At 43.4% G+C, this 11624-nt stretch overlaps 2 protein-coding genes across 3 annotated transcripts in view; both read right to left on the bottom strand.

Moving 5' to 3' along the window:
- Window positions 1–4049: 4049 nt before the first annotated feature.
- LOC148410174 (uncharacterized) lies at window positions 4050–7710 on the bottom strand. The gene is made up of 5 exons (XM_088436084.1): window positions 7553–7710; window positions 7014–7108; window positions 6747–6906; window positions 6546–6669; window positions 4050–5053 (listed from the first exon to the last, which is right to left on the bottom strand). Exons 2-5 carry the CDS (start codon window positions 7104–7106, stop codon window positions 4294–4296), a joined length of 1137 nt encoding a protein of 378 aa, XP_088292210.1. The 5' UTR covers window positions 7107–7108; window positions 7553–7710; the 3' UTR covers window positions 4050–4293.
- A 2895-nt stretch (window positions 7711–10605) lies between these two features.
- ap2a1 (adaptor related protein complex 2 subunit alpha 1) overlaps window positions 10606–11624 on the bottom strand; it is a 32904-nt gene continuing 31885 nt past the window's right edge. For both annotated transcript variants that reach the window (XM_088436628.1, XM_088436629.1), the window contains one exon: window positions 10606–11624. This exon is cut by the window's right edge and continues 596 nt beyond it. The gene's annotated coding sequence lies outside the window, so the exon portion shown is untranslated.

Genomic DNA, 11624 nt, shown 5'->3' with positions numbered 1-11624 from the left:
TGACATTTGCAAGCCTTCCAATGACTTTGATGATTGGCTTACCCTGGAATTGTTATGAAAAACCTCGGAACCTGAATGGATTTAGGACCCCGATTGACAATGAGAGTTTATTAACTGAAAACGCACGCCAGGCATGGAAACAAAAACAGTCCCAAAAGGTAAAGTATCACATCAAAGTCATAAAGTACAAACCCAAAGTGTCTCAACGAAGAAGAGCGCAGGTTGAGAAAACAAGAGACATGGCGAGGATGCTTGGAGCGTGGCGAAGCCATAACCCAGCAACAAGCTCTCCTGTGCCAGCCAGTTATATAGCCTTCGTGGTGGACTGTGAAATGAGCCTAAAAGACATCCTTTATGACAAGGAGGACTGTGAACTCCGCCTACACAAAACGCAGAACTTAAAAGCAGAAAACACAACAGTAACCCCCCCCCCCCCCCCCCTCAATGGATGCCCCTTGACGGACCATCAGGCTTATCAGGGTGAGCCCTATGAAAATCGGCCAATAAACCCGGATCCAAGAGCCTCGACCGCGGGACCCGGGACCTCCTCTTGTCCATACTCCTCCCAATCTACAAAATATTGCAACCCTCTTTCTCTGCGCCGGGAGTCCAGGATAGCTCTCACCGTGTAAACTGGATCCCCGTCGACCAGGCAAGGAGGAGGAAGTGGCACGACAGGAGGACACAGCACACTAGAAATGACTGGCTTGAGCTGAGAGACGTGGAAGACCGGGTGGACTTTCATGGCCGGTAGCAAGGCAAGTTTGACCATAACAGGGTTGATGATGGAGGAGATCTTGAAGGGCCCAACGAATCTCAGGTTCAGTTCTTTGAAGGATCCGGCGAGGTGCAAATCTCGGGCTGACAACCAAACCTCTTGTCCCGGACTGTACTTTGGAGTGGCAGACTGCCACCGGTTTGCCAGTTGGCTGTTTCGCTCTGCTGTACGTGTGAGCGCAGCCTGGGTGTCCTTCCAAACCTTCTGGGCCCGCCAAAGGTGGCTCCAGAGAGAAGGCACCACGACCTCTTTCTCCTGGGAGGGAAAAAACGGTGGTCGAGATCCGTAGACGACATGGAACGGAGACTTGCCGGTGGTGGATGAAGGATCGGAGTTGTAGGCATTTCCACCCAGGAGAGGTAAGTGGCCCAGGCGGGACGGGTTCTGCTGAAAGACACAGCGTAGTGAGGCTTCGGGTGCTTGATTAGGGTGCTCAACCTGTTCGTTGGACTGAGGGTGTTAGCCCAATGTCAGACTGATGGATGCCCCCCAGGCTCGCCCGAAAGTTTTCCACATCTGGGAAACAAACTGCGGTCCTTTGGTCTGAGACAATGTCTGTAGGAATGCCGTGCAGGCGAATGCTGGATCATGAGTTGCGTAGTCACCAGGGCAGAGGGAAGGCCCTTGAGGGCCATGAAGTGTCCCGTCTGATTGACCAGGTAGACCGTCCTGCTGATCCCATGATGGCATGCCAGTTTGGAACTGTGTCCCCAGTCCAACACGGCGGTCTGGCGACCCGGGGTCACAAATAACTTGCCGGCCGACAATCGGCATGCCGGGATCCAACAGCCTGCTGGACTCGTTCCTCCAGCTCCCACCGGAGGGCCCCAACAATTCACTCGCCCAGAATGATGGTCTCTGGGGTGTCCTCACAGGTTTCGTCCTTGTATACCCGAGACAGAGCGTCTGGTTTGCCATTTTTGGAGCCTGGTCCGAAAGAGATGACATAGTTGAACTGAGTGAGGAAGAAAGCCCACCTAGCTTGGCGTGGGTTTAAATGGCATGCTGTTTGGAGGTAGGCGAAAATCTCGTGGTCTGAGCAAATGGTGAAGGGGTTGCGGTGTGCCCTCCAGCCAGTGCCTCCATTCCTCCAATGCCAGGACAACCACCAGGAGTTCTCGGTTGCCCACATCATAGTTTCGTTCTGCAGACGAAACACGACATGAGAAGAACGAACATGGATATAACTTGACATTCTCAGTTGATGGCTGGGACAGAATCGCACCTACTCCCAAGTCGGACGCGTCAACCTCAACTGTGAATGGAAGTTTGGGATTTGAGTGCAAGAGAACAGGGGCGCTGAATCTAGTCTTAAGGTGACGAAAAGGGTCCTCAGCCCCTTAGCCCCATGTGAAGGGTACTTTGCTCAAAGTGAGTTTTGTCAGGGGTTAAGCCAGCATACTATAGTTGCAAATGAAGCGCCTATAGAAATTGGCGACCCCGGTAATCTTTGGAGTTGTCTTTTAAATGTAGGAGAAGGCCATTCGACCACAGCCTGGATTTTGGCTGGATCGGCTCACAGCTGGCCCTTTTCCACAATGAAACCGAGGAACGGGACCGAGGACAGGTGGAAGTTGCAATTTTCTGCTTTGACAAACAACCGGTTCTCCAGCAGGCGCTGTAGGACCAGGCAGATATGCTGCTGATGATCCTGCAGGGTTTTGGAGCAGATCAATATGTTGTCTAAATACATGAAGCAGAACAGGTTGATCATGTCGCGCAAGATGTCGTTAACCATGTTCTGGAACACGGCGGGTATGTTGGTAAGTCCAAACGGCATGACTAGCTACTCGATGTGCCTAAGTGGCGTGTTGACTGTGGTTGTCCACTCATCTCTCTCTCGGATGCGAACACGGTGGTAAGCGTTGCGAAGGTCCAATTTGGTGAATATGTGGGCCTGATGCAATGCCAGAAACGCGTCGTCGAGCAAGGGCAGGGGATGCTTGTTTTTTACTGTAATCTTGTTGAGACCACAGTAATCGACACAAGGACAGAAGGTTTTGTCCTTTTTGGTAAAAAAAAGAACCCTACTGCAAACGGAGAGGTAGAGGGACGGATATGCCCGGCGGACAGTGAGGTGGAAATGTAATCGTGGAGGGACTCCTGCTCGGGCGGTGAGATTTTGTACAGTTTCCGGGTAGGTCAATCTCGGCACAATATCGATGGCGCAGTCATATGGACGGTGTGGCAGTAGGTCAAGTGTCTGGTCGTTACTAAAAACCTCCTGTAAAACATGGTAATCGGCTGGCACCCGTTCCAAATTGATTTTCTCACATTTTGGAAAGCGGCACATGGGACACCAGCAAACTCCGAGGCTCGAAGACAGTTCGCATGACAGAACGGACTCAAACCGGTGATAACCGGCCTGATCCAATTGATACTGGACGAATAGCTTAATTAGCTCGCGGTGATTCCCCAATACTTTGAGCGAAACTGGACCTGTCTGATGGGTCACTACCGCCAGCGGGTGCCCATCTAGGTCGTTAACCTGAGTACTGTTAGTTAAATAGCAGTTGAAAATCAAAATCAACACTTCAATAGCATCTTTTTTTATCTCCCTTTGTTTGATAGAATATTTTAGTGAACATAAAAACACATTCCATATAATTCATATATACAATTATAAATACATAAATAAAGTCATATATACTGTGTACTGTATATAAAATTTACACATCATAAATTACCCCAAATTGTATACATTCTCTTATTCTATATATATATATATAGAGTTAGTTTTTTATTTATTTATATTTTTAAACTCTTTTTGAACACAGCCATTGATTCACGTCTTTTCAGTTCTATTTCATAGTTGTTCCATAAATTCACACCTCGAACAGATTCACACATTTGCTTGCTGGTGACAAGCCAAAAAAACAAAAAACACAAAGAACAAAAAAAGAAAAAAAAACCTCCCAAAAAAACACAGATAAGCCGCATTGGACTATAAGCTGCAGGACTCAAATCATGAGGAAAAAGTTGCGATTTATAGTCCGAAAACTAGGCAATAATTATTAATCAATGCAATACAGTTTTGAAGTGACTTGCCCAATACTAATCATTTATACCTGTATGAACAACAGTAGTACTACTACTGGTTTGAAAAGTCATCTTTAAAGTATTTTCCTTGTGATTGGTCAGTCCAAGGTGTATGTTGAGCCTTGCTAAAAGACAAGTGGAATAGGGTTCTAGCTCATTTACAATCATATGGATAAAACTGTTTGTGGAAATAGACACATTTTCCTGTAAAATGAGTTCCAAGACAGAGAGATGTGATTCAAATTCAATCTTTAATAATCAGTAAATACTGTACAATTCAGGCCAAAGCAACAACAAATTAAAAATATTGTCATCTAACAAACAACAAGATGACAGGGCCAAAATAAGCAAAAAAGAGCGAAGAATCATTTTCTCATCCCGGCAATAAATAAACATTGAGTACCTGCAGACCGCTTGGGTCTGTCCTTCCTTTGGAGATACATGCTCAATCACAAACACACAAAAGATTATTCCAATCAACACCTGTACGGCAACGCGGGTTGGCCCATCTTGACGGGGTGGGCAAAAACCCCACCTAGCAAAACTCTCTCCCCCCAGTCCAGCAGTTTGTTGAGCGTGCAGCTGAGCGGCGACAGCAGGCCCTGCTCCTTCGCTTCGGAATTGTTGTGTTTTTCCTGCGAAGGAACCTGCTCCTTAAGCGTCTCCCATGCATGCCGACTCAACATGGTCACCTCCGATTTTTCTGCCATCTCACTCTCAGGAAGGCCTCTCGACAAATCAGTGCTCTTTGCTCGTTTGCATGTTGTTGAGGGAGGGCACATCCCCAAGGGAGTCAAAGAGAGACTGAGGCTTTTGCGTCTCTCTGAGAGAGAAGCAGAAACCGCTGCTGATTGTTGTGTGGGCTTTGGTGCTGGTTTAACTGGACTTGGACTGGACACCCTTGAGGTTGTCTGGATTTCCTGCTGATTATTATTGAGAGTCCAAAGTTTCCCTGACAAGGAAATCTGCTGATTTCCATTTGCGTTTGGATTTGAATGTCTCTGCTGGTTGTAATTCTCTCTGTATGTTTGCGTCTCTTCTGCTGATATGTCACCGGTGACGTCGGCCTGATAATTTATGTTGGGAATGGTGGGAGTGTGATTGCGGCTGTTGTCCAACTGCTGGCTAGGAAAGTTGTCATGAGAGGCCTTCTGACGCAGGGTCCCCTGGAAGTGCTGCAACTGACCCAAGAAGTTGAAGTTCGGGGAAATGGAAGGTCGGCGCTCTTTCACAAACCTGCAAAGCAAGTGGAAAGGGAAGACAGAAATCTACATGAACATTTTTTATGTTTTTGATGTGTGGTATAAAAGGAAAAGCATACAAAACGGGGCTAAAATATTGCATAGATTGTCAAGACATGACCACTTTCAATATATTCCATGCTGCCGTCCCTTCAAAATGCTTGCAAATGGGAGGTCGAGAAGTACACCCTGCACTTAGCAAATTTAGCTCATATGCTGCCATTAAAAATGGGAAATATTGTAATATTTTGGAAATATTCAGAACACGATGTTTTATCATGTATTTCCCCCGATTTTTGCTTTAATCCTTTCAAACCGGGCGCAATTGAAATTTTTGTGTCGACACCCCAAAAGCACCGGATGGCACTAGCGGCCAATTTATGACATTTGCAAGCCTTTCAATGACTTTGATGATTGGCTTAGCCTGGACTCCCATAATGCAAAGTGAAAAAACCCTGGACACCTAGGGGTTAATAGTTGACAGGCCTGTCAAGTTCAAACTGTGAAAGGGGAAGACAACCCGGACTTTCATTACGATAATGTGTTATACGCAGCACCGCTACTCTAAATACTGCAGGCATGTCCAAACCCAGTCCTCGAGGGCCGCCTATCCAGCATGTTTTGGAGGTTTCTGTCCTCCTACCACACCTGATGTTCCACTCATCAGCAAGCTCAACGGAAGCCTGACAACAAACCTGATCATTTGAAACAGCTGCATCGGATGACGGAAACATAAAAAACATGCAGGATAGGTGACCCTCGGGGACCGGGTTTGGACATGCCTGAAATACTGTATTGTGCTTAAAAATGTGCTCATGGAATATGAATTAAGCAACAAAATCATCCATCACAGGGACCATTTTGCCACTTGCTGTCAACTCAAAATAACATTTTGCTCATGGTTCAGAGGTAATGACCAACCACTGCTCAGTTTACAAATGTCACGTAACCATAATAGAAATTTGATAATCCAGATACACTGTTTAATATTGCATTCATTGCATGTATGTAACTATTTTGAAAACATCTGTTCAATAGCTTGTGCCAAATGGAACTACGTTTGCTGCTATGTACGTGTTTGAAGACATTAACCCATTCGTCATACGTTGATGATCATCAACATTAACCGCACTAAAAAACACACTAAGGCATGATGGTTCTCATCGCAGGTGTCAAACTTAAGGCCCAGGGGGCAAGATCTGACCCACCACATCATTTTATGCAAGGTTCAGGTTTCTGGTTAATATACCAAATTTGGAAGTTGTCTTCAACGTTCAAAAAATTTTGGACAAAAAAAACAGTCTCTCTTTTGAACAGTTTTTACCGGCTTCTGGTTTCAAAACTACTTAGAAGCGCGATGAACACAATCACAATCTTACCGGCCCACTGACCAGGAACTATAACTACAATGTGCCCCATGATAAAAGGGAGTTTGACACCCCTGGTTTACATAATGATAGTTACGTGTAAAATGTATGAAGCTCAACCTGTAGGCGTGGTCCAGATCCATCCCTGAGCTATACATAATGTAGGCAACGGCCAGGGCCGGAGAGCGAGAGATTCCAGCGGCGCAGTGAACCAGCACAGAGGCACCAGAAGACATCGCCGTGTCTGCGTAAATTATGGACAAAAGTGACGTGTTTGCATCAGAAGGACGTCCAAATGATGTTTGAGTGGCATGTCCGAACCGATGAAGCGTAGAGCCTGAGGGATCCAGGGCAGCAGGTCATCCCACAAGGAGTCATCGATGGGGATGCGGAGGTACCGGGAGCATGGCAGGAACGAAGGTCGTGGGCTGCAGCGGCTCACACTCAGCACATAAGAGATCCCCAGAGAGGCCAGTCGGTCCTGTTCACAAAGTGATGCTTATATTTTTCTATTTTCTACGTGATACTTTTTAATTAAAAAAAAAGTCTAAAAGTGGTGCACGCTGCATAATTGTTCACAGTTTATACCTGCGTCACATCGCTCTCTGCTCCCAGGTAGAGCCTTGGCAGGATGATTGACAGGGGAGGACGCTCCGTTTCTCCTTCCATGGACCAAACCATATCTTCAGCAGAGCAAACACATCAATTATGTTTAATACATGTAAAAAAAAAAAAAAATCCCTGAGCTATTGTTGCAGAACAGTGGATGAAGCTATTTCTAATTTTTAACTATGGAAAAGGTGATATTTATACATATTTATACGGATATATACATATTTATACGGATATATATATATATATATATATATATATATATATATATATATATATATATATATATATATATATATATATATATATATATATATATATATATGCATTCCATATTGCAATCCACACAAACAGCCAGTGAAAACATTCCTGCTGCAATAAAACTTTTACATTTTCCTAAAGATTGCATTCAGACTTTTTTTTCAATAGGATGAAAGGGTTCTGTTTAAAAACATTCTCAACAGTAGTAAACATGCAACAAAAATGATTTCAAAGGAAATCAATCATGCACTTACTGAGATTTGTCTTTTCTTCTAAAAGTGCGTTTTTCCCTCGGTTGCAGTTGGTGTTGTGCAGATTCTTTCAGCCCACACCAGCAGCGTGCTGTATTCTCTCCCTTCTCCCAGAGACTGATTCGAAACGATGAGCTCATCCTCTTACCAACAATAAACCTTGAGCGGTGATGTCATTTTCCGCCAATCCGCTCCGCGCTGGACTTCCACACGCGCAGACGCACAAGAGCAATACCCCCCCCCCCCCCCCCCCCCCAAGCAGGGCTGCCTGCCGGGTGTAAAGTGGGCGGGGCGTGGCAGATTGACAGTGCTGCCTCATCACCAACACTTGAACATCAATGCAAAAATGAGCGGCATTTTTCCCCACCTGGCCGATTCTATCCGAATCAGATGACCACGAAGTTGCACACATAGCTCATTGCATTGAGCTGGACTGTTGTGCCGGCGCAAATGCACCGCTGCATGCTCGCTGCATGATGTCACATTATTTGTCCAATTGTTTGTCGCAAATTCACTAGACAAGATGGTCGTATCACATGCGCTCAACAAAAACACGCATTAGAAACAACATTTACGAGAGGATGTTGAAATAAAACGACCGATGACATTCAATACAGAGACCATAATGTGTACTTGAAAAGTATAGAAATAGCAAGGTCAGGTGTTTTTTGTTGAACAGTAAGGATTTCAGGGAATCAGCTCAAAATGTGAATATCAAACACATTTCAGATTTTCGGCTAATTTTCATTGGTAGGTGGGTTTAACAACTCAGGACCGCAAGTCTTTTTTTTTTTTTTTTTAAGGCATCCAACTTTTCAAGTGGGCACAATTATTGGATCAGTCGTTATCAGTGTTGGGAGTAATGCATTACAAAAGTAATAGTAATTACTATAATGCATTACTTTTTGCTGTGATGCGGTAGTGTCATATATTACACACACAAAAATAGTAATATTGTACTTGTTACATATGAGAGTAATGCAATGCATTGTACAATGTAATACAATGTGTTTTTAGCCTGAAAGTGTTTTCGCGAAAAACACAGCAAGATTGGAGGGGAAAAGTCCAGGGCAAAATGTTTACTTGTTGTTGTTAGTACCTACTACAGCAGAGATGAGTGCAACAGCAGGTGACAACTTGAATATAGAGCAGGGGTCACCAACCTTTTTGAAACCGAGAGCTACTTTGGTACTGAGTAACACAAAGGGCTACCAGTTTATGTGTTTATGTGATCATGTTATTGATTTCTCACAATAATTAAGAAACAGCTGTAGTAAATATGTAAATCTGGTGTATTATGTAATGTTTATGTCATATATGCATAATTATTAGTAAAATTCCTAGAAAATCACAATGTTCTATCACTTATAAACTATTTGAAGAACAGTGATACTACTCATGCGATACTCGGGGGCTACCCAGTGCCGGCAGGCACCACGTTGGTGACCCCTGATAGAGACAATGCGAACACAAGATGGACATACTCACATTACATTTCAGCTTGTCAGAGATAAACGTAAGAAAAAAGGTGCGTGAGCGGTCCATTTCGCGAAATAGGACCAGTAATTTGACAAACCATTTAGAGCAGTGCCATAGTAACGTGAAGTTAGTGAAAAGAAAACATGCTGAGGATTTTGCTCTCTCGCTGAGGGATGACACTTCCACCTCAAGAGGTTAGGAGATATGCTGCCACTTCCCCAATGTGGATTCATTAGCATTTTGAAATCTTGCCAACAAGATCCCTGTTGCAACTTGCAATAATGACATGGTAAGTTCACACTCATTTTCACTGTACACACGCTATAAATACGTCTATAAATAGTTCTGGTCAATGACTATCAAGATAATACATAATAGCTTTGATGTAGGCAAGCTGCTAACGTTAGCCCTGCCAAAACCATCTACTTTTGAAACAATCTGTCCCTAACTTAGCCGACTGAACTTGAATTTGAATAAAGTATTAACCCTGAAATTGTGGAAAGCACTGTTTTTGTCTACTGTAACTAAGTAATAAATGTTAATGTCTAGTTAATTGTTCATCCACTTAGCTTTCATTTTATGGAAAATCTACTTATTGGTTTTTGTTCTGTTTATTTAATGATGGGGAAAATGGAGGGAGAACAGCGAGAAAAGTTTGAACAAAATATTTTGCTCATAGTGATGATGCCTTGTTTGATTGGATGTAATTGGCAAACAAAAAATAATACACATTTGAACTTGAACATTATGAAATATTTGGTGGTGTAACTCCTTCCTTGCAATAACGGCATCAAGCTTGCACCCCATTTAGCTCACGACTTGCATTTTTCATTTGAAATGATTCCCAGGCATTTACTGGAGCCTCTATAGTGTTTGTTCCTGGACGTTTCTCTCTTCAGGTGGTGAAAATGCATGCTTTGTTGGGTTAAAAAGGCCCAGTGATTGACATGGACAGTCTCAGATTAACTCTATTAAGGCCTTTCATGTGTTGATAGTCTGTTTGGAGTCAATATCTTGATGGAAGATGAAGCTTTGATGCATAATTCTGTAAACTACCAAGACAAAATAATTCTATAGACTACATAATTCATTTTTGGGCAACCATTAGTTGCAGCTAATATTTTTGTTGTTGTTGTCTTTTTAAATCATTGTGCCTGTAACTTGTTATTTTAAGTGTGACATTGTGGTACACAACCACAAAAATCAAGGCTTTTCTTGATGAATGCAGGGCTACATGAATGTCTGACCACTGATCTATTGTTTCCAGTTCTTTCACATTTTGTTCTGTTATCTAGGACAGTGGTCCCCAACTGGTACCGGGCCGCGTGGGCTGCGCCCGAAATAATGTTTTGGAGATGGTTTAGTTTAACAGTTCATACGTTTGTGCTTGATCTTTGTTTTATGGCGCCACTTCTGGCCGCTGTTGATATTACATACATAGTGAGAAGGATGATGTGGTTTTCAGAACAGCCCCCGATCTAAGGCGTTGAGCGGTCCGTCTTGATAAGATTGGGGACCACTGATCTACGATACAATGTCATGCTTTAAGAGTGCAAGTGAAAACAAGAAGCATGATGTCCAATATATGGCATAGTTTTACTTTCACATTTTTCATTACAGAGTAAATCTTAATTCTAACACAGTTATTGGGCATTTTTTTGAACATCAATACATGAGGCTGCATTAGCTAGTGGATACTGCATACACACACAGCCACACACACACACACACACAGAATGACAAAAAATGACTAAGCTTTCCACTACAATGCTTTGTGATTGCTGTGCAGCCAGATTGTAATGTGACAATGTCTCCGAAATGTCTAATGGATTTATTCTTCTTACCAGCTCCTAGCCACACTCATGTCCCATGGAGTTATAATGGACGACGCTAGTACTCTTCCACAACTGCTGCTCTGGGGCTGTGTGAATAGAAATATTTTGAGGTGCATGGATTCATGAGGCTAGAATAAGAGGGCTCCTGTCCCCTGAATGTAGAAAGAAATTTTCCGTCATACTTATTGTGGCAACAAGAAGATACTGTATGAACATTATATCAATGTACATCATAGGACTATTTAATTTGACATCCCTCCAGGGAGTGGCTAAGAGAAGTCCTAACCTTTTCAAATCTGAACATGTGAACCCTGTCAGTCACCTTACATACCTTTTAGTGCTATTTGTGGCTAGATCATCAAAGACAACCGATCAATGGGAATGTCTATGAAAGAAATGAAGCAACACACTGCCGCATATTTACAGACACGTCAACAAACAAACCATCAAGGTCAATGAAATGTAGGGCTATTTATTAGAGAATTCCAGGAGAGGAATAGGATTATTCACACTAAGGGACTCATTCTGGAGGGTCTCACAGAGGATCCCAAAAGCCTGAAGTGCAATTTCACTGGCCTATGATCATGGGGAATGCTTGAAATTTAGAGTGCTGGACCTTCAGGTCTCCCTTCATTAATGGACCCGACAAGGGCCATAAGGAAACATGTGTATATGTGTGTGAATAAGATAGGAGAAAATGGGTCCATGTATATGATGACTACTTCCATAATCTCCAATTTTTGTCTTCAAGCAAGGAATGA

Source organism: Hippichthys cyanospilos, chromosome 16 (assembly GCF_059441005.1).
Source record: "Hippichthys cyanospilos isolate Australia breed blue-spotted pipefish chromosome 16, RoL_Hcya_1.0, whole genome shotgun sequence".
Classification (NCBI taxonomy): domain Eukaryota; kingdom Metazoa; phylum Chordata; class Actinopteri; order Syngnathiformes; family Syngnathidae; genus Hippichthys; species Hippichthys cyanospilos.
The sequence above is the reverse complement of the archived record's forward strand: the minus strand, read 5'-3'. Positions and strand labels throughout refer to the sequence as shown.

Excerpts from the sequence above, each read along its gene's own strand:
- LOC148410174 (XM_088436084.1), bottom strand. The coding sequence starts at position 7,106 with ATGGTTTGGTCCATGGAAGGAGAAACGGAGCGTCCTCCCCTGTCAATC. Across the intron at positions 6,670-6,746 it reads TCAGGCTCTACGCTTCATCG|ACACGGCGATGTCTTCTGGT; the intron begins GTTCGGACATGC and ends TAATTTACGCAG. Across the intron at positions 5,054-6,545 it reads GATCTGGACCACGCCTACAG|GTTTGTGAAAGAGCGCCGAC; the intron begins GTTGAGCTTCAT and ends CTTGCTTTGCAG.